At 41.5% G+C, this 22,850-nt stretch overlaps 2 protein-coding genes across 2 annotated transcripts; one reads left to right on the top strand and one right to left on the bottom strand.

Moving 5' to 3' along the window:
• The first annotated feature begins 90 nt into the window (after nucleotides 1-90).
• On the top strand, nucleotides 91-3,531 carry psmd7 (proteasome 26S subunit, non-ATPase 7). The gene is made up of 7 exons (XM_080843118.1): nucleotides 91-232; nucleotides 1,504-1,595; nucleotides 1,687-1,779; nucleotides 1,910-2,007; nucleotides 2,108-2,188; nucleotides 2,444-2,535; nucleotides 2,649-3,531. The coding sequence occupies exons 1-7, from the start codon at nucleotides 159-161 to the stop codon at nucleotides 3,115-3,117; spliced, it is 999 nt and encodes a 332-aa protein (XP_080699244.1). The 5' UTR covers nucleotides 91-158; the 3' UTR covers nucleotides 3,118-3,531.
• A 1,135-nt stretch (nucleotides 3,532-4,666) lies between these two features.
• pkd1l2a (polycystic kidney disease 1 like 2a) lies at nucleotides 4,667-22,692 on the bottom strand (the record flags this gene model as incomplete). The annotated part of the gene is given in 38 exon segments (XM_080843517.1): nucleotides 4,667-4,822; nucleotides 4,945-5,076; nucleotides 5,159-5,260; nucleotides 5,432-5,642; nucleotides 5,734-5,894; nucleotides 5,999-6,126; nucleotides 6,247-6,380; nucleotides 6,735-7,065; nucleotides 7,341-7,526; nucleotides 7,604-7,744; nucleotides 7,848-7,944; nucleotides 8,055-8,525; nucleotides 8,585-8,812; nucleotides 8,914-9,164; nucleotides 9,290-9,489; nucleotides 9,669-9,815; nucleotides 10,180-10,358; nucleotides 10,541-10,642; nucleotides 11,192-11,422; nucleotides 11,614-11,804; nucleotides 11,907-12,132; nucleotides 12,265-12,396; nucleotides 12,595-12,715; nucleotides 12,906-13,030; nucleotides 13,133-13,288; nucleotides 13,677-13,814; nucleotides 13,983-14,162; nucleotides 14,519-14,664; nucleotides 15,014-15,255; nucleotides 16,024-16,213; nucleotides 16,306-16,444; nucleotides 16,823-17,205; nucleotides 17,300-17,529; nucleotides 19,064-19,211; nucleotides 19,628-19,738; nucleotides 20,248-20,439; nucleotides 20,543-20,701; nucleotides 22,371-22,692. Coding segments are annotated over 38 exon segments (7,119 nt in total).
• Between the last annotated feature and the right edge of the window lie 158 nt (nucleotides 22,693-22,850).

Genomic DNA, 22,850 nt, shown 5'->3' with positions numbered 1-22,850 from the left:
TGAGGATTTCTCTTAAAAGTTTCTACTTTTATTTTGAAAACATTTTGAATAGCGGCCATATTGAAATGTTCATTATCGTCACTGGCTACACGCTGCTCAAGTGAAATTTCCATTGAATGATAGCTAGCTAGGTTATTGTCAATACTTCATTGACCAAAATGCCGGAGCTTGCTGTTGAAAGGGTTGTTGTACATCCCCTCGTGTTGCTAAGTGTGGTTGACCATTTCAACAGGTAAATAATATGTTTTCATAATTTGATCTAGGATTTATTTGTGAAAGTAGATCTTTCGCGGTTTAACTTCAGGGGCCCAGCAATGCTGGCTCATCGGCTAACGTAAATAGTAACCATGCTATTCAGCAAAGTAGATAACCGAACATAATTTTGTGAAAGTGCTATTGAACTTATTTTCCCCCATGACATGTATGCTGGAAATGACAGAGTTTATAGGATACAAGTACTGAAGTCTAGTTTGTCTGCCTGGCACTTACATAGTTGTAGCTATAACGTCAGCTAAACTTGAAGAGCTATCGACAGCTAACGTCAGGCTTTGATACAATTGGCTAACATTAGGCAAGTAAGACAGTATCTGTCATTTAGGGTGCTGTAGCTGAAAAGTACGTTATTTGTGCCTGTGATTTAACGCATAATACTTTCTTCTTAACCACGCTATTAAATATGTAGCCGTCAAAATAATTCGATTGTAACAATATAAGGTAAGTAGCGAAAGCAGGAAAGGCCAACCGGGTTCTGTGTCGTGATTTAGACAGCATTTGTCTCGCTAGCATAACGTTAGCTAAGTAATTTATTTGGCCAGAAGATGCACAATTTTCTATCCACAGAAGATTTTCTTCATCCTGATATAATCCTTACCCTCAGTGTTTCATTAATATATTGATGTGGGGTAATTCTGTTTAGCACAAATAGTCTGGTTAAAGCCATAAATATCAGACCGTTGGCTAGTTCGTGTGACTGTATAACTTTAGCTCCAAGTTAGCAAAATGACTCAGTCATTTAGCTATCTACCTAACGTTAGCTGCGTAGTAAGTCCATGGTTAACAGTTAACATTAAATCCATTTAACATCTGGCAACATTTGCAGTTTTTCCACTTTTTCAGTTTCTTGCTGCAATTGCTTGTGTTTTGTCCGGATTATATAAATGTAAAAAATGTCATCTTGCCTGAAGAGGCCTAGATAGTAAAACAAATGGGGGAGAAAAACTACCTCATTCCTCCCTGATACTTTAAAAAAAAAAAAAAATCAGTTTTTGTGCAATTATTTACATTTTACAAGGCTTGACAAATGTAAACAAATGCAATGAATTATCCAGAAATAAATACAAATACATACAAATGCCTTATGACAGTTGTATCAAATCGTGTTAGTTTAAAATCACAGTTTACTGTATTGCTAGTGGGAATGTGGAGAAATACCTTAAATGCCATCAAGAGTGAAGCATAAACATGTATTGTCTGTCTAACACCTGTTCTCATCCTAAACGCCAGAATCGGAAAGGTTGGAAGTCAGAAACGTGTTGTGGGTGTTCTTCTTGGATCGTGGCACAAGAAAATTCTTGATGTTTCCAACAGTTTTGCAGGTTATAACAGGCTTCTCTTGTTTTGAAACAACTTATCTGACAACGCTGGTATAGTTATGCCAACTAATGCACAATGCTTTTTGATGTACAGTGCCTTTTGATGAGGATGACAAAGACGATTCTGTGTGGTTCCTGGACCATGATTACTTGGAAAATATGTATGGAATGTTCAAGAAAGTAAACGGTAAGTTTTTGTGTGTGCGTGCGGGATATTAGTCTTACAAGCTGAATCCACCAGTTTCCATCCCTGTAGGTGGAAAGTATCATATGTAATTGGGCTCTTCATCTCCTTTTTATGTTCAATTGCTCTTTAGCCAGAGAAAGAATAGTTGGGTGGTATCACACTGGTCCAAAACTACACAAGAATGACATTGCCATCAATGAACTCATGAAGCAGTACTGCGCCAACTCTGTAAGTAATTATAAACATGTTGTAAGGTGTTAAATGCCTAGAGAATGTAGAATTCTAGATGGACTGCTAAAATACTGTGATTTGTGTTTGTGATTTAAAGGTGTTGGTCATCATTGATGTGAAGCCCAAAGACTTGGGGCTGCCCACTGAGGCCTACATCTCTGTGGAAGAAGTGCATGATGTAAGATCATCCTCATTATTCTTGTTTATAATACTATGTATATATAGAGAGATAATAGTATAATTAAGTATGTTAATCGATACTGTAATATAGTAAGTATTATTATTTATTTCCAGATTTGATAACCTGACCTAAATGTGTGTAACTTTAGATAGATTGCTTTGTTTTGAACTAATAGCTCAGTGATTTTAACTCCAAAAAGATGATGATTGGATAAATAGGGCCTGACATGTTTTGCTGTGCTCTGTGTGATAGGATGGAACTCCCACTTCAAAGACATTTGAGCATGTGACGAGTGAAATTGGAGCTGAAGAGGCTGAAGAAGTCGGTGTGGAGCATTTACTCAGGTAGGGTCATTTGACAGGTGTCCAGTCCTGTGCTGCTGGAGATGATGGCTATTGAAATGCCATAGCTGAATAGTTCTGATTTCTCCAACTTAAACTTCTTTTATTTTTAACAGAGATATCAAGGACACAACAGTTGGAACATTGTCTCAGCGCATCACCAACCAGGTACATGGCCTGAAGGGCCTGAACTCCAAACTGCTGGAGATCAAGAGTTACCTTGAGAAGGTGGCAACAGGCAAACTGCCCATCAACCACCAGATCATCTACCAGCTGCAGGATGTGTTCAATCTGCTGCCGGATGTCAACTTGCAGGAGTTCATTAAGGCCTTCTACCTCAAGACAAACGACCAGATGCTGGTTGTCTACTTGGCCTCCCTAATCCGTTCCGTCGTGGCCCTCCACAATCTAATCAACAACAAAATTGCAAACCGTGACGCTGAGAAGAAGGAGGGTCAAGAGAAAGATGATGCCAAGAAAGAGAAGAAAGAAGACAAGGACAAAGATAAGGAGAAGGAGAAGGAAAAGGAGAAAGAGAAGGGAGATGCCTCAGCCAAGAAAGATGAGAAAAAGGAAAAGAAATGAACTAGTGCTTCTAGCATGGGCTCACACCGTCTTGACTAAAGTTGAGAGGATGTTTGTTTTTTGGTACCCCCGTCCTGTTTGTAAGTACAGGATTGGTCGGGCATTGTATTTATCTTTTTGATAAAGAGGACTCAACATGCTTTTGTTTTGATTAAAAGAGGGAAGGGAACCCCATTTTTTTGTCATTGGTCATCAAATCCATCTGTGCTACTTGTTATATAGAGATTAGTTTTTTTTTGTTTGGTTTTTTAAAGAAAAACACTGAGGCTGGTATCTGACAGTCATATACTGCAACAGTCCTTGAAACATCAAGGCATGGTTATCACCTACTCTTTTGTTCCCCGTGGTGTAGGATCTGTTAAAGAACAAACATGTAAGCAATTTTACTAAATAAAAAAAATTCTAATTTCAAAACTTCCAACGATCATTTTTAGCTGAAGCCTCATATTATTCACAAGGGGGAGATGCAGGTCAAGGCAAGCTCATCTTTTACATTAATTAATAAGCATCAAGTACATTAATCATAAGACTCAAATTTCACCAAATGGCTGCACTTCAAGTATGCTGTATGAAAACAAGGGCCTCAGTGAGCTGCTTGTTCAACTGGTTTGTTAGCACGATGTCTATATCAATACCATTGGAAGGACACTAAACCATCTCCATATAACCTATTGTACAACATAATAGTTATTTTAATGCTTTTGCAATATTTACCCCATTAAACTGAGACTTGAATTGTGGTTTATTTATTTTATGACAGGGACAGTCCATCATAACATTTTGTTTTGTCCTTTAAAAAAAAAAAAAAACTTAAGTGCTCTATTGTAGATCTTCATTTAGAAACATTACCAATTAGATGTCACCGATGTGTTCATTTTGTGTTTTATAGATTTACAAAAAATCATCCTGTGTGAATTTAATTTAATCTAAATCTCATTATAAAGAAATACAATCTGTCTGAGGGGCTCAGGAGGAACTGCTTTAGAGTTACTCTGAACTTTCCACAAGGTTTAACCAAATGCACCCCTCCTGTATGGATGCAATACATAGGCTACATGAAATCTGCAGCAGCGTATTATGCACTGAATTATAAAATATACCACACATCATTTTTGGCCTTTATGTATTTATTCCACACCAGAAATAGCGTGCGATAATCAAATAAAGCACTAACTAGTATAGTTAGGAAATTCAACTCTTACTACATTAACTCTGATAACATGTTAACTCTGATAACATGTGGACAGTTTACCATGTTTATGCCATCCAAAACAATTCACATATGAAAGACACAGGATGCTCCCTAACACATCACTACTACTTTACCCAAATCTCAGGATGTTGTCTTTTAATTATAAGAAGTTCAAGTTAGCAACATACAGCATATGTGTATACATAAACAAGAACCAAAAGCAGCATATTTATTTATTTTGCATACTAACTTCGTCCTACATGCAGCAACATCACTTCCCTACTAAAATCCCAGACAACAGACTACTGAGCACCAAAGTGCTTCTGTTGCTAAAGTAACAATGGATGACAAACAGTTTTATGATATGACAGATGGTGCAGGATTGTGAATGGTGGAAGAGGAGCCACTCTCTTTTGCACTGCAGTGGTTGTCTTCTTTCTTTTTGACCTTGATTCCAAACAGGCTGCTGATTTTCATCAGCATCAGGTCTACTATCTCTTCCTCTTCAGATGGCTGGGGAATAAAAGGATATCAGTGGAATTAAAATCTCACGAATCTTACATACACTTAAAGAGAGTATTTTCAGAGAGTATTTTCTTAAAATCAAAAGGTCAAATGTTATGTTATGTCAAAACCTTATGGTGAAGTTGTTCTTCACTAAATGCCACCAGGATCACAGAAATAAAGAGGTTCAACACCACAAAGGTCATAAAGATGATGCACGATCCAATTAGGAATGCACCAATTACTGGGTTATCGTCCAAAACCTATAATCCAAAACAAAGAGATTCATGAGCTGTTACCTATTTGCATTCATTTCTGTTGAAAGTACATTTACAAAGAATTTACCTCATCATAGTTGAAGATTCCAAGCTGTAAGCTGACCATAGTCTGTGCGGCATTAATAAAAGTCCTGTATGAGTATAGCTTCCAGCCATACATTAGGTTGCACTGCAAAAATATGTATAGTTTAATATGAGATTGTTTATTGGTTAGGAATACAGTGAACCTACCTAACTAACAATCAGATTAACATAATAGCATCAATTGTTTGCTTCTGTTATATCAAACCATTACACTAGAGTCCGGTGTTTGCATGGATATTGTGGGTGGGTAACCTACAGCAATAGAGTAGGCCAGAAGCATGATGGTCATGACCAACAGGAAGCCAGAGATGTCTGTCCACGCTCTCTGCAGGGTGGAGGTGATGAGGTGCAATTTGGGATTGAGCCGCAGCAGGTGCCACAGCTTTATGGTGGACAAGAGAACCAGGAAGGCGATCAGGTAGCCCAGTACTGCATCCGCTGTAGCAGTCTCATAGAAACTGGTGAACCTAATGGAGAAGAGGTTTAAATATAACTTCACGATCCAGTCCCAAGATTCTGCACCATAAGGATGGTCACCTGAAAATGATGATCACTCACGTGTCCTTATTGTTTTGATAGAATTCCAGGTCCCGGTTTCCCAGCAATGTTCTCTTGATGAAGACACTCAGTGCGCTCCAGCTGAGGATGATGATGGAGAGCTCCAGAAGGTTCCATTTAGTCTTAAAGTAAGCCCACTTCTGCTGCTTCATTAACTTACCCTATAAGGAGAGAGAATGATGGCTTTAACTATGGCTACGGAGGAATGAACAGTCTTGTTAACTTTCACTACTTATGTTTAAGGTCCTTCATGAAATATACTCACCTGGACAAACATATAGTAGAGAATGAAGAGAAAGTAGATGACCTCGGAGGCCATGACGAAAATGTGAAGGCCTCCCGTAGACGGATAGATACGGACAGTCTGTATCTCACTACGATACTGGAATGCACCTGTACAAACATAATGTTGCTGAATTATTAGCAATTTAACATTATAAAATGATTGTATTTATGTCTGATCTCTGATATTTGAATGTGAAATGGCTCAAATCAATAAGATGCCTGCCTTACCCACAGCTGTTGTTTCTAGCATTAGCGTGACAATGCAGAAAAGGTTGATGTTGGCGTTGTACACAGTAAACTCCACGAAGATGGCACGAGTGTAAACGTCCAGCCATCTGTTGTCGAATAAGTACTGAAGAGCGCTGTGGATTAGAAAAATATGGTCATCAGTTACAGTTATTGAGAAAAAATATGTAATTCAATTATAGTTATTATAATTGAAGGGATTAGGGATTACAAAGGGGTAACATCTGAATTTATTATTGTCTGTAAAAAGCTTTAAAGCTTATATGTAGACCATATCATCTACTAATCAAAAAGAAATCGAAAGTAATCAAATGTAACAAGTTGTAACAACAAAATAGTTGCATAACTTCTTACACTTTTACAGGGTAACTCATAGTCTGTAACCTATTACATTTAAAAAGTAACATTGCCAACCCTGCTAGGGATCTTAAGTTCTTATCGTTACAGTTTTTCATTTGTCATCTTTTTACCTTGTAGCATTGGGTAAGTCAGGGCCGAGGTTCACTACAAAGCCTCCTCCTCGGTACATGGCCACATTTCCCCAGATGGGATGTGCTCTGAGTCTGACCTGACTCAGGTAACGCCAGGGTGCAAGAGCCTCCTGTGAGGTATTCATATCCCTGGAACGGTTCCAGCCTGCTCCATAGGAGCCCATGTCCTCTATCTCCCAAGAGTACGGAGCATGACAGTCAGTAGCAGACTGGCGCATAGAACGGGCAATGCGACAGGAGTCCTTTTGCACCCTCACCTGGCGAAGGCGTGCATTGCCAACACGTTTGGAATTCCCATCTGTTATGAAGCCTAGAGTAAACAGAGACTAATGAGTGTATGAGGCTGTGATATTTATCGATATTTATTGATAACCCCCTTCATGTTGTGGATTTGACATGATGATGAGATGATTTTGTATTTTAAACATTGAATAGGGTTAGCCTAATGTTTCCCTTTGACTTTGATTAAAATGTAATACTGTAGTGTACTTCTCATACAGTGTGTATGTTTGTCTGTTATTCAATCCTCAGATGGTATAATGAAACATTGTGTCTATGAAAACTAAATGATTACAAACTGCTTACCTGGATATTGTCCAAAAAGGTTGTTCAGAACGGATGTGTTGACCCATGTAAACACCTCCTTGTGACTCATAGAATCTGCAATCCCACTACTGAAGCTTTGCTGAATGTGCTGGTTCAGGTAGTAAGCATTTGGATCTCTCTGACCATAGGCAACCAAGAGTAACATCCACATGAACCCCATGTATACTGCGGAAGGAAAACCGGTTAGTTCTGATTCTTCAGTGGATGGAATGATTGAGTGTTTATCAGTAGGTCTCACTTACTGAGGATCTCTCTGATGAGGGCAAACACTTTCTGCTCCTTGATCATATTCATTCTCATCCTCTCAATGTCTGAGGGTGGCGGAGGCTGGTAAAAGCTGCATGTGCTGTCTCTTCGTGCAGTCCGTACAGCATCAGGATCACCTGAAAGTATGTGTGTGTGTGTTTATTTCATTTAAGTTGAATGACTGATCAATGACTGATAAAGTATCTATATGCATAACAAAGAATTTTATAATAATGGTACCTGCATTTGACCCTGATCCGTCAATAGGTGGATCGCCGTATTCTTCCTGATCGACTTTCTTCAGCACCAGGGCAAAGAAAACTGCAAAACCAAGCACCTGTGTGGTGTTGAATATCACACAGATGTGTCAGTAAATCATGAAAGTATTTTTTTTATACATTCATTAAATTAAATGCCGTTGGTTTAAAGTTATTTCAAGTTTCTTACTTTCAGAGGCTGAGTGATAAAAAGGCTTTCAAAGAAGGACACCACCATGGAGATTAGCCAGCTGACTGAGCGCTCTTTCCCGTAGTTCAGCCCGTACAACATAGTGAAGAACGCAGACACTCCACTGGTTGCCACCACCAGGAGCCAGCCAATGAACACAAACCACCAGGGCAGTCCTCCCTGACAGCATTTCTTGCCAGCGCCTCCTCCCTCTGTGCTGTCCTCTGGGCTAGGGCTGCGGGAGGGGTGGTCTGCGCTGGAGGCTGAAGACAGGTGGGGCTCCAGGAGATCCTTCATACCCCTTACCTGCTGCACGGCCTGGCTGTAGCTGTCTGGGTTGGAGAAGCGGGTGGGACTTAGCAGCCCCAGCTCTTTCTCCACATGCTGAAGCTGCCGGTAGAGGTATTGGCTGTAGAGACTGGACCTCTGGCCATCACTGGTCATTTTCTTTGGACTTTCAGAGGAAGTGTTCTCTGTCAGCAACAAAGAATTACATCTAATTTTTAAAGAATTGCAACTTCCCTTTTACAAGATGCATTTGTCACTAATGAGATAATAGTGTAATAACCTTCCAAGGTGACGGTAAACTTGGAGTCATCTGTGTAAAACATGTCCCCTGCACGGTTCTGCTGTCGGATGATATCTTCAACGAGTGACAGAAGAGTGTTGATGTCAGGGTTTTTGCCAGATGTCACATCTATCCTGGGAAGTGGGTTCTTCATGACCTTGGAGAGGGACTGCGCTATTCTTTTTATGTCCTGGGGGAAAGTGTAGACATTACTAGCATAACATTGACGACCAATTCCTCTTACTAGATGGTTAAAGCTGATTAACTAATTATCTGTGTCATTTGTTTTACCTTGATGACAGCGTCTGGTGTTATTTCCCTGTGCTGGCTCTCAGGAGAGGGAGGCTGAGTTGGTGACACGCGACCACTCTTTGCCTGTTTGCACGTCTCTGTCATGGTCCTCTCCTTTCCAGACTTCTTGGACTTCCGCTGTCGGGGCCGTGTGTTTCTGAAGATGCTGACAATGAGGAGGTTGATGGGAAACATGATGATGGAGCTCTGGATGCCAATCATCACTTGTTGCATGGTGAACTCTATGTGACCTGTCGTATTGGGAAAAGAAGACAAAGAAATAGTCCCTATAGGCATCTCACCTCAGAAGCGAGCGCTGCTGTCTGTTGTTCTCATCCAGGTAGTTTGGCAAAGGGTGAAATGTGCAGAGACTTACCCAAGTCCATGGTCTGCTCAGCGGGATCTGTGGGCACGCCATAGAACATGATGCTAGTCAGCATTGTGCAGAGCAGCAGGGAAAAACAGCAAGAGACGCGCTGCACACATGTGAATGTACTGTTTGGGGGCCGGCTGATCACAGAGAACCAGATGTGGCCGTCGCGGAAATCTTTCGCTGTCTTCATGTAGAACAGATTGCTGCAACATGAAAGACAGGACATCGACCCATAAATTAACTAGAAGAAAAACGACATTTTTGTCATACCTGAATTCCAAATAAAATATGTTGCTAAAGATTGTGACTTATCATGACAAAAAATGTTCTAGTCACAATCAAACAACATATGCAGAACAAATTAAAAAACACAATGTTTTACCTAAATCTCTTTAAGTCCATCTCTGTAGCTGCAGGGAACACTTTATCCAGGACACACTCCCCCATATCTATGGCAAGCCATGAGCTACAGAGGAAGTGCCATTTCTGCCCTGTCTCAATGTCCTGCACCATCACTTTGTTAATGTACCTGTTTTGCACAAAACATTAGAGGCAGGCATAAGAGTGACTGTAAAACATGGATGTCACAGGCACAGATGTTATGGTATTGTGGGCCTGTAAAACATGTAAGTCACAGACACAGATGTAATAGTACTGTGTGCCTGGTTTGTGATGCTACACCATGCAACCTGCTTTTGGTTAGCTCTGTGTCATAAACTTGCGTTCAGATCTGCCACACAGCACATATCTTGGTACAATTAAATGTTTCAAATGAGTGGATGACAGATTTGTGCAATTCATGTGTAGCCTATTGTTCAATGATTGCAGTAAGTAGGAAAATATGAGTGGATGAGGTCTTGACTGGTGGCCATGCACAGGCAAATCTCTGTTACCAGGCAGGATGATCTCCTGAGTTGTCATGCCAAAGCCTGACACTCTGAAGTTCCCCCAGTGAGAATGGTGTGGTCAGTAAAAACATGTCCGTCCCCCCTCTCTCAAACACTGGCTTGTCAGGGTCAGTCAGATGGTGGGGTTCACTCTCACCCTCAGTGCCCAGCAGAGTCACTGTCACCTACCATGGGACCAGAGACACAGTGTGACCTTTGACATAGGAAAAGTCTAACTCTAACCGGCGTTACATAGTCATTGCCAGTAAATGAGAAAAAAAATTGTATATCAAAATAACAACAACAGGAAAGTGCCATACCAATCAGAGATGCCCAGTAAGACCTTGAAGCAGTAAGATATACACACCTGAGAGGATGTAGAAGCCCCACGCCGGTGCCCAGTGCTGATGTTCAGAAAATATCTGTATTCTGCCAAGGGGTCGTTGTCTTCCAGCACAGTAACCTTAACCTAAAAGGCAGCAAAACATTGGTGAAATAACTGACAAATACAGTATACTGTGAGTTGATAAGTAATTCTTATTAAATGTAATTTAATAAACACATTCACAAATAAGGATGATCTATATAATGGGATCCACAACTACTTTGAGAGGTGGTGTAGCTCAAACTGGTAATTCCTGTGAACACTGGCACCTTACTCTTGGTTGGTGGAACTCCAAGGACTGGTACCTACCTGACTGTTGGAGATTGCCACTAGGGGGAGCTAAAGGGACTGGATAGTTACAGGTCAGTACCACTATCAACATTATGGCTAACAACAGCGATCATTTCAGAACCTCAGAGTTTTTCTGTTGAGGAATGCTAAATGCTGTGACAAGTCAAAAGCCAATATAATGTTGGTGCATCAACAGATAGCTTACTATATACATTGCACTGTTTAAAAGGGGAAAGTAAAGGTATTCTGATATACAGTATGTACAGTCTAGTCATAGCTGTGCTTGTAAAATACCAACCAGAATGTCACATATCTGTGAGGTTTGTAATAAATGAGACAGACCTTAGCTGTGTCTTTAACATCCTTCTGGCGTGCCCATATCACCACAACGAAGTAGGACAGGACAATGGCACCAATAAAGCACACCACCACTGGATTGTTGACAAAAGTCCCAAAAAGCTGAGCAATCTGAGTGACATCTATCACATTGGGCATGACAAAGAAGGAGCTTCCAAAGAACGTCAGGTGGTTACATAAGCACTGTGTGACCAGGGGCGTAGTCAAAGGGCCAACCTATGGATACAGAGCAGAGGATGTGCTTTAGACTAATAAACACAACATCATCAGGTTAAATAAATCAGGTTGTAGTGATTGGTAATAACAATCTGACTAAAGCCTGTTTTCATTGTAAAAAGCTTTCATACCCAACACTGCTTTTTGGTCAAATGCATAATCACTCTTAGAAAAGTGCAAAAAGAACATACCCTGCATCCATAGTCACTCCAGTTAAGCTTTAGTTCATCCCAATACACACACTGAGCAGCGATGGATGTGATAGATACCGAGGCATTTGTAGAGTTTACACCAGCTTCTACAATGGGCCTCACTAGAAGGTAGTATATACCTTCATCTATTGTCATATTCCTGGAGCTCAACACCCATGTATATCTCTCATCTGCACAGAATCAACAGAATGAAAGAAAAACTTTTCAGTCATTCAGTTATCTTGATTTGAAAAGTTCTGCACATTATTAGGAATGAGATTTAATGTGGATACCTTGCGTGTCTCCCTCATGTGGTAGGTTAGTTTGTGCCTCGTAGTGTGTCTTATTGGGATACTCCTGAAAGCCAATCATCAAGTGTAAGGAGATGTCCTCTGAGGGGTCCAGCTTGAGCACCAGGGACACATTAGGTGACGTCACATTGATCATGATCGTGCTGAAATTTCCGAGGTCCAGGAAAGTGCTGTTTACTCCAGCAGCTAATGGCCTTGGCAAAAGAATCTGAACAAAATCAAAACAGTTACTGGAAACCTGGGTCTCAAATGAACCATCTTAGCTAAACAAAGGATTTACAACACACAATAAACATACAATTAACAAAACACTGTAACAAATTATGGTAAACATGCCAACCTCAATCTCATTTGCCAGGTTCCCAACGGGGATGGTAGAGCCATTCTCTCGGGTGAGAGACAGAGCTCCCACTGTGCCATTGATGGGCTGTGCTTCATTATAGGAGAATGGATTTGTCTCAAAGCTCATCATCTGATATGGAACACAGACAGGTGGTCAACCAGAAGTGAGGATAAACACCATTGCTGACAAGTGGAGTGAAATATGCAGGAACAGAGAAAGTCATTAGTTGAACCGACATAATAGTCCAAACAGTTGCATTCAAACACCATTTAGACAGAGCATACATTAGCATCCATGCATTGTCTATACTGTGTGCCTAATTCTTACGCGGACATCCACTGGCTTTTCTGGTGGCACAACAGAGGGATCCAAAGGTGGTAAGGTGAAGCTGGGAGAGCTGGAGTCCTCAATTGTGAATGACTGTTTCCTAAGGTCCTCCGGAGACAGTCTACAGGAGGGATATTGTGTGGTAGATTTTTTTTTAAGTGCAAGCTGTATATACACAATATTACATAAAGAACTTATAAATTGATCTTTCGGTAATAAAGCACCAATTCAGTTATCCAATATGGAATGGAAAAGCATAATGGAAAGAACAAATATAAAATTACCCTGCAGCTTGGGTAGCTGTTCCTTACCTGTTGACATATAAACTAATCTGAGGAGTGCTTAAGACTGTGGGCCCTTGGTTGAGCTGTCTCCCTGCAAGAAGGGCACTCTGGACATTGTCTACAGCATTGAGTAAATGTTCTGTGATCTCACTCTGAAATATATGTAAACCTCAATGAGTGAGTGCCTGTACCAGATAATATTTATTAAAACATTTAAATAATTTAAAACTACACTTTTCATGCAGCAAAAGTACCTGTTTATCTGAAGCTGCGGAGACCCCAAGGATATTACTAGCAGCTTCGATGAGAGGCCTGGATGCTTCTAACATCTGCTCACTTGCATCATCTCCAGGGAGAGGAAATGAGTTGAGGGACTTGCTGAGTTTTGCCAAAACAGTGCTGGCCTGAATCTGTTCGTAAGGGAACAAAAAGAGTGCATCAGGGGCTAGGGTAGTCCTCAAAGGCTCAATTCCATTCCCATATCCTTACTGCCAGTACTATCTTCCCACAACTTATGTCAAAGGCTGATGCTGCTATGGACAGCTATTGCCACAACAGTTGCAAAGGGACCCCACTCCCCTGGATGGAAATGATTACACTGGGTTCCTTAAACCCCTCTTAACCCCTCTGATCAGAGTATGTAGGGGGCCCTGGATTCTCAGATCCAGCAGCTCATAGACAAGATATCTGTGTCTGTGTGGCACACCTACTCAGACTGTATTGCAAGCCGTATATGATAGAGATAAGTATTTCCTTAAGAAATGTAGGGTCCAGCACAAAAGTCCAGAAGTCCTTAACCTGTGTTGCTGTAGTCAGCTCGTCATCTTGCTTAGTAAGTTTTGCCACAGCACTGGCAATGGCCTGCACCTCCTCTCGACTCTTGATGGGGGCACTTTGTATCGCTTCAGACATGTTGGTGACCATCTGCTCTCTGAGCTGAAAGTAAACCAAAATTATCATTGAATTGGACTTCACATCTTAACATCTCACAGCAATAGCATGGGCTAAACTCATGATCACGACAGTTACCCCATCAACATGTACTTTGTTTGGATCATCATTTAGGTTAACCTTCAGCTAAGCGCTTAGGATTTGCACTGATACCTCTTTTCTGGCACTCTTCTCCTCCTCACTGGAACCTTCATTCAAGGCATTTGACACAGATTGGTACATCTGAGCCAAGGATGCCCCTGTAAGCTGGCCTTGGCTCTGCAACTCTGCCACTTGATTTGACACCAAGTTCTGGAGACCCTGTACAGAGGACTCTGCAATAGAGTCTCTCACCTAAATGACAGACATACATTAAATGTGGACAAACACATCAACCATCAATTTTGAGATTCATCAGTTTCCATTTTCACATACTGTGTTCCATTTTCACATACTGTGTCATGTCAGTTTGTGTCTTGTCATAAGTGTATTGGGCACAAGGCTGAACAATGTTGAAACACAGTGTCTAGTGTGGCTCAACTGGATGAGTGTTAGCCTATGCTAGACGCCTCACATAATGTTAGCTTAACATTAAAACCTCTGCTGATAACATGATACCATGTCCTTCACTTCAACATATTCTGTCCAAGGTTTGTTGATCAAAATTAATCAGATAAGAACTGAGAATTGTCTAATTAGCAATCACAAACCGTGATGACAATTGTGGAGTTTAAGATTTCTCCTGCTGAGTTCTTCGAAGTTGCAGCAACAGTCAGGCTGTAGTCACTACTTTTGTCCCCTGGCGGCATAAAGAGTGACCTCTTTTCGGGGTTATTACCACAATAAAGGTAATTGCCTTAAAAAAGATAACAAAATGAGCCAATGTGTTGATCAAGATTTGGTTACTATATCAAGAATGATAATGAAGTTTGTTCATACACTTTAAATTACTATATAAACCTTCATCCTGTCATTTTTGTTTGACTTCATAGAAATAGACAACCAATTGGAATAGTTTCAGTTTATTCTTAGTATTCCAAGCGATTACCATCTGACATAACTCACAGAAACTCATCAAAGCTTGACATGAACAATGTACCCAGGACTAGTTCCTTACCACTGGCAGTCCTGAGGCAGTAGGTGCAGGGTCCAGGAGTACAGAACAACTGGGTTACTTCACATGTGATGGTAAATGGAGAAAGAACATCTCCAGCAGTTGGGTTGGTCCTGCATGAGAGGACACTGGGTGGAGCTGCGTTCGTCCCAGGAGGGGCTGAGGACGCAGCAGAGACTGACGTGCTGGGTCCAGAAGCTGAGGTTGTAGCAGAGACTGATGTGATAGGCCCAGAAGCTGAGGTTGTAGCAGAGACTGATGTGATAGCCCCAGAAGCTGAGGTTGTAGCAGAGACTGATGTGATAGCCCCAGAAGCTGAGGTTGTAGCAGAGACTGATGTGATAGCCCCAGAAGCAGAGGTTGTAGCAGAGAGAGATGTGGTGGTCACAGAGGGTAAGCTAGACTGTCCTTTTGTTGTGATAGATGCAGAATTTGTCGGTGCCACACTTGGGGTGCCAGTTAATGGAATTGTAAATTCACCATAACCAGACTTTGGGTTTCTTCCTGATGTTTGAATACCTATAGTGGGTTTAGTAAACAAAAAATATCAGTGAGTTACATATAGTGACTTAGATTCATGTGCACAGTGTCTGAACTAGAATAAGGCACTTACCGTAAACAACCACTCTGATGTTCTGCTGTGCATTTACAAGGGCTGCCTTTGGGACATTCCATGAGCTACCCCTCTGTACCTCAGTGAGTCGTTTTTCATTCTTGTAACAGGGGCTGAGGTCGTCCTTGAAGAAAAAAACAACAACAAAAAACTCTAATAGAATTCGGACAAATTATTAGACCTTTAAAATACAGTATAAAATATCACCAGTATATATATAATATAATATAAATATGTAAGTAAACACACTCACAGAGACTGCAGATGTGTCTTCCATTAACCACACTATTGTCTGACAACCCTCACAATCCACAATAAGGGTTAGATCATTTTGAAGGTTGACAGGGTTACAGTGCTCACAACTGAAAAGAAGATTAGTTTGCATTGCCATTGAAATCCTGGAGTATAAGACATCAAACAATGTGTTACTTTAAATCCCAAAAACATTAAAACGAAATGTATCTATATAACCAAAAACAGCTTCGCACCTTATTCCGACAGTTATTTCTTTCTTTGGAGTAAGGGTTACACATTTGGTTGACGTAAACTCCTCAGTTTCACCCGTCTTCGTGCCTTTCACAGAGTACATTACATATTCAAAGGGGCTTGGTAGGCAGTCCTCGGAAATGTCATGATGTTTCCCATCAGAGATTTCAGAACATTTACAATTTTGACTGACTGAAAAACAGAAAAAAATTGAAATCCCAATCAGAGTGACACCAATGTGCTGCTAGTCAACATATAACAAAAACATGTTGTGAAAGACTTACTGCAGCTCCAGCGAAGATCATCCTCTCTCCATCCTCCTCCTTTGACCTTAAGCTTGACCTTTTTGACTCCAATTTTAGGCACATCAGGATTCATTTCAATATCAGGATTGGCCCTTGGAATTCTCACATGCTCGTTGCTCTAAGTAGAAAAGTCATGGGAGTTATATGGATCAGTTTAATTCTGGTTTAAATAGGCGTAGCATTGACATGAGAGTAACAGAGAATCAAGAAAGGATTCAATAGCTGAATGTGTATCTTTTAGGGAAAACTTACTGAATTTTGAGTATCATTTGACCAAAGTTCTAACTGAGGAAAGCAAACCACTGTTGTATTTCCTGCATCCTGGTTTAAGGTTGAGAGTAAATTCCATGCTTTGACCTTCACTTGCACTGTTCCTAAAATACAAACAATATAGGTATGAGACAACTCTGAGAGCATTCTCCGATTGGTTACATTGTAATGAAAATCTGATTTTAAAAGCATGGAAACCTCGGACACTTGTTGAAATGTTGAAAACCTGAAGACTGCCACTGTCCATTTCTTTTGTGTCCTGGACAGTGTTATTGTCGCTGTCGGATATCTGGAAGAGCAGCTGCACAGGAGCTCCGTGGTCCAGAGAGACGGTGATCTGGAGGTCTGACTCAGGGCACAGCCCAGCCTGCGATGACACTGATGCCTGTAGGCCCTGCACCATCTCCAACACACACACCTCCAGGGCAGCCGAGTGGTCTGCAGCGGTGACGTTGTTAGAGGCCAGCAGAGTCAGCTGATGGCAGCCTAGACCCAGTCTCTGCAGCGCCTCTGGACCCAGTGTGATGTTGTGAGGGTATATGCCAATAGCGGCAGATGACAAGGCCAGCACTGTGACATCGCTCTGAACTTTGTAGGTGACATTGGTTCCTGTGAAAGTGAAGTCATGTGCTCATCTTATCAACTCTAACGGTACCATTAAAACTAATTTCACATGTGCACCGCATGGAGACATTTTGGTTACCTGCCTCCAGTTCGACCTGGATTGTGAGAGGGTTTTTGGCGAGGGTTTTGCAGTTTGCGCTGATCATTGACTGGCCCATGCTGTAGCACTTGATTACACCAAATTCACTGAGTGGTTCCTGGATAGTGATGGTCTTCTGTGCAGTCACATGCCACTCACTGGTGCTGCACTCCACCCCCACGGTGAAGACTCCTGGATGATTATACTGATGCACCACACTGGCTTGTGACCTAACAAAAGGAAAGCTGATTAAACACCACTTATTATACGGCTCTTCAGAATGTTCCAAAAAGTACCGTTTATTTGAATAGGCCATCCCAACGTTCGCAGGTGAATATTTCTTGATATTCACCGCTGCGAAAAGATATTGACCGCTGTCATTGGCAATGGGTTTTGTGCTTCTAATTCACATATTTCATATCATTCCGCAAGTAGTCCGGTCATTTAACGTATCATACTCATTGTAATTTGAAGTCAGCAAGTAATGGGTTGTGCGTCGGGGTGCTGTTCGCCCCATCGGGATTTATTTTTGGATAATGACCTCTGGACAATACATTATCCCTTACGTAGATGCTGCTAGACCCTCTTTCTAGAACCTCAGAATGCAGAATGCTTAAAATTCCTAAACTCCAAAGGCCATCCATTGCCTCCCTAACCTTATCATACGGCGCATGTTGCGACTGTCACCAGCCAAATGGGCACTGCTGTGAACCCTGCAACCCTAGCATAGCTTACGACTATAATCTCCATAATGTACTAAACCAGACAAAATGCTAAATGCCAGCTTTACTAAACACATCTAAACACGTGCAATACCCCCCCTAATCAACAAAACTGGGCTACAGACAGCGTATGTTGTACCGCCTTAACGGATCCCGGGTACAGCATACGGCGCATGTTGCGACTGTCACCAGCCAAGTTGGCACTGCTGTGTACCCTGCAACCCTAAAGCTTACAACTGATATCTCCGTATGTACACTACCAAACAAAATGCTAAATGCCAGCATTACTAAACATATCTTCTCCCTTTCTCTCTCTCTCTCTCTTTCTCTCTCTTTCTCCTTTCATATCATATTGCTTATGCCTATAATAACACTGATAAAATAGCCATATGGCCTACTGTTAAATCTACTACCCAAATGTATCTCCCTATCTGTTTCTGAAATGAATGTCTACTAACATAAATGTTCTCTCTACCTTATAGCATGTTCCAATTGCTGATGGAAGTGGAAACATTGCTCCTCACCCCCACCACTTCTCATCTACACATATGGATAGCTGAACTCTACCCAGTCACTCTCTTCCTTTTCTTTCCCTCCTAATCTAGACTCTCTGCCATGGGACGCTGCTGTAGTCTCTCCACCTGGTCTACCTGTAGAAACCAACGGCCAATTGCACCCTATCTCCACCCGGCCGGCCTCAAGCAGATGGGTCCCCCCTTATGTGCCGTGCTTCTGCTTAAGGGTTCTTCCTGTCTAACAGGGAGTTTTTCCTTGCCCCTGTTGCCATTGTGCTTGCACTAAGGGGGTTGAGGCTCTGGGCTCTGTAAAACGCCTAGAGGCAATTGTATTGTTATGGCGCTATATAAATAAAATTGAATTGAATTGAATTGAATTGAATTGAATTGAATCATCACTTCAGATTTCTAGATAAATCATCAACCTTCTTTTCAATGTAGGTGTAGTCTGTAAAAGTTGTGGCAACGCTACAAATGCAACTGATGCAAATTGCTCATAAAGTTAAAGCACACACATCTCAACTCACTCATCAGGGCTGTAGGGATCGATAGTGTGGCCATCACCTGCACTGAAAGTGCATGTCAGGTTGCCCTGAAATGGGTGCAACAGCCACTTCACCTGGATAGTGACGTTGTCAAAGACAGCAGCCAGCTTGCTCATGAGCAGGTGAAGACCTGGAGAACAATTATAAATGTCACAGACCTCAAGGGCAACAGATACCATCAGTTGAATACCATTCAATACCATTTGTTGAGTGAATGATATGGGAATAGAGTTGAGTGATATGGGAACACATGAAGGTGGTAATGCAGGAGATTATAAATATAACATGGCAAGCAGAAGGGCAAGTATGTACACCAAAGGTTCATACAGTCAAAATTTTACAGATTAAGCTTCAGTTACGTATTATTGACCGGGGCTGTATAATCACTAATTCTATCCTGTATGAATACTGATCCATTTATTTGCCATTACATATATACTGTCCACGATTTCACTATGACCACTACCAGCTATCATTTTTATGTTTCTATAAATATGGACAATATTGGAAAGCCTAAACAATCAGGTTAAGAAAGAGAGCGCCTACCATCTTTACAGTGATATTCCACAGACAAGTAGCTCCCAAGACCAGGGCAAGGTTCTCCAAAGGATGATGCATCTGCCAAAGCCTGGCAGGCTTGCAGTCCATGACAGTGCCCTTGAAATTGAATAGCCGTCATTGTATTACTGTTTGTTTAGGAAATGTGGTCTACTCTCTCCTCGTGCAAGGCTGTCCATTCAATGGAAAGTATCCCTGTACCAAGTATTAGATTCACAGTAAACACTGTACTTCACAGAGAGGAGGCCATATTGCATACAGTGTTGACTATTCATCCCTGTAGCTCATCTGTCCTCCCCTACAAACAATGAGATATTTCGGAAAGCCTCAGTAAATATTGACCTTGTTATAGTATGAGCCTTATTTATCCTCTAAGTCATCAGAGCGTGCTATATGAGAGAGATCCTTTTGTGCATGAACTATCAGCGATGACACAAACATTAGGGCATTTGCACTCTTTGATTTTTTACAGAGAGCACTGAGCGTCTAGATGTCTTAGTAGAGATATATTGTATCCTCGCCAAGAAAGCAAAACACCAAATAATATTGTTGTAAATGTAAGTATAAAGCACATGTAAAGCATAGAGATGTTGTGCTGACCACCATACCTGCTGCTAAATCTACTACATCCACCCAACTGCACTCCTCCTGGGAGGAGGATGTGGCGGAAGAAGAGGTGCCGCCTTGGCAGTAGTGTATCGTCTTTCTACCGAAGAAGCTGTCGTCGACCTGTATCACCTGCCCGGAGCCACACTGAAGGGTAGCGTTATGGTTTGCACAAGCCATAGATTTCCCATTCTCTAAGGAAAAAGAACATTACCAGACATGACTGGTAGGAACAGAACAAGACTGCTTTTATCCCATAAGCCTATGCACTCAGAAAAGCAGGAAATGAAGACTAACCAAATTCACAGACAAAGACCATCTCTTGGGTGCAGTTGTCTGTGGCCTCCCATTGAAAGCCAGAGTCCCGCAGGATGTAGCCACATCTGGCTCCCAGTGAGGGCTCACCCACCCAGTTCGAGTAGCTAACATCAGAGCCGTCAAGCCAGGACAGGGTTCCTATGAGAAAGTAATATAATGTCAGTGAAGCTTTTACCAAATACATTTCCATACTGGATGAATGGTTGTAAAATTAAACTAACTTTCTTGTAGTGGTTTTTATATGGAGACTGAAACTAGTAAATTTTCCTACTTAATAATGCGTTTCAAATACAGGCTTATAGATGTAGTGACGAGCTGAGGTAAGGCTACTCTTTGGCACTAACAGCATTGATTCAGATGGAGGACAATTGGCATTGAGTGCGGGAAATGCTCTGGGCTTCATACACATGCGCAGGATGACACAGGCCATAACACATGAGGAAACTACATGACTTGCTAACAAAAGATACACGCTGACCTTAACAAAAGAGGGGAACGTGAATACACTCCTAACAAACATTACACATAGAATTACACAGTACACCCTAGAGTTATTACACGCTCTGAAATATGGGTGAACTGGCTACACCCAGAGCACAACATAGGAGCTCCCAGCCCTGCATGCTGAAATATGTACCCTTTGTGATGTGATTACTCAGAACAGGTTCCCAGTGATAACGTTGTTCGAATCAGAAACAATATATTTTCACCAAAGCATGTATACTGGAGTTACAGCTTGACCCTGGTAGGGTCTAAATTACCCAGACAAGACACAGGAGGAACAGCCGTAAATGGAACAATAGAAGCCGTAGAATGGTCTGAGTGATAATGCTTCCTCGTTTGTGAGGAAGATAAAGCTTGGGCTGTGTCAGTCACGACAGTGGCCATTAACCCATTTCAATGGCATGAGAATAAACACATTTAGACCCAATATTTCTTGTCAACGGGCTGCTGCTAATCACAGATATCGAGAGGGTGCAGTTTTTGGTTGATTGACAGATGTGTAAATGGCTCTGAGGCAATCTGAAGTGAGAGATAACATTGATTTTTTTTTTTTTTAAAGACGGTTTAGTGGCCGCATTTCCAGCATAATTTAATAGACAAATGAAAAACACAGCAGATATAAAAGTTCAAGGATCTTTTTGTCACCCACTGCAGAAATTCATTCAGTAAACACTTTCTCCTGTCAGCGCTTTAGTGTATCACATTGTCTGGTGTATCACTGCTGGGACAATTACCAAGTACAACATTTCAACCAAATCAGCTGGTAATTTGATCTGGAAATGGTAAATGTATTTGTAAAGTTAATCTTAAACAATAAATATGTGGTTAGGCTAAACAGAATGCAGAATGCTGTAAACCTAAGCAGTAATTCCTCTTGTTCCTCCTAATTTCTTCAGAAAAAACTGCAACAACACTGTTGAAGAAACACTATTCTAAAGAAAAGGCAGAAGTAGTACACACACACACACACACACACACACACACACACACACACACACACACACACATACACACAAACCCCTATGCACTCATACTCCCGCTTCCTTCCATAGACTTGGTGGAAACAACTTGTACGATGAATAGTTTACTAACAAGGTTCTTGTTCACATCCCCTCTTTCACAAATTCACATCTCCCTGTGCAAGTTTTAAAAATAAAAACCATTAAGAAAAATCTGTTTTGTTCATGTTTGTACTCATGTATTGAATCCATAATTAAGAGTACAATTGTAACTGTAAATACTTAGACAGCAGACCAAATCAGGGTGATCAGCTTTTTATTTTAAATCACAGCGCTTGTATTACCTTCAGCAGCAGCCGAGTCCAGGGTCAGGTTGATGGAAGCTGGGGCCAGCCCTACCCACCAGTCCTGCCGGGGCTGAAGATGCCTCTGGAAGAACTGCTGCGTTTCATCATTCTGGATGAACGCCAGGTGTCCTCCGCCTCTCTCACACCAGCGCTGGGCGCTCTGGAAGTTGCGCTGCTGCGACACAAACTCATAACAAGAACCATCAAAAGCCTCCTGGTGCTCCAGACAGACTGACACCTCTGTATAGTCTTGGCCACTTGTCACAGCTATGTGTAAAATCGCAATCAGGAGCACCTTGGTGAGGAAACCTGTCTCCATATTTGCCACCACGAGTGACCTGGTGCAGCCTCAAAGCTCTGCACATTTAAAGCATACTGACGTCAGTCGCCCTCATGCTGCCCCAATCTCATGAAATGACCTGTTCGCTGGCTGTTTGACTGCTTTGTGAGATTTCCATTGAGGCATTATTGTGAACA

The sequence above is a fragment of the Sprattus sprattus genome (assembly GCF_963457725.1).
Source record: "Sprattus sprattus genome assembly, chromosome: 8".
NCBI classification, from domain to species: Eukaryota; Metazoa; Chordata; class Actinopteri; order Clupeiformes; family Clupeidae; genus Sprattus; species Sprattus sprattus.
Note: the sequence above shows the minus strand (reverse complement) of the source record. Positions and strands in the feature narration are given on the sequence as shown.

Coding starts and splice junctions, on each gene's coding strand:
- psmd7 (XM_080843118.1), top strand. CDS start 159: ATGCCGGAGCTTGCTGTTGAAAGGGTTGTTGTACATCCCCTCGTGTTG. Junction 2,189..2,443: donor CTGTGGAAGAAGTGCATGAT/GTAAGATCATCC, acceptor TCTGTGTGATAG/GATGGAACTCCCACTTCAAA. Junction 2,536..2,648: donor GGTGTGGAGCATTTACTCAG/GTAGGGTCATTT, acceptor TATTTTTAACAG/AGATATCAAGGACACAACAG.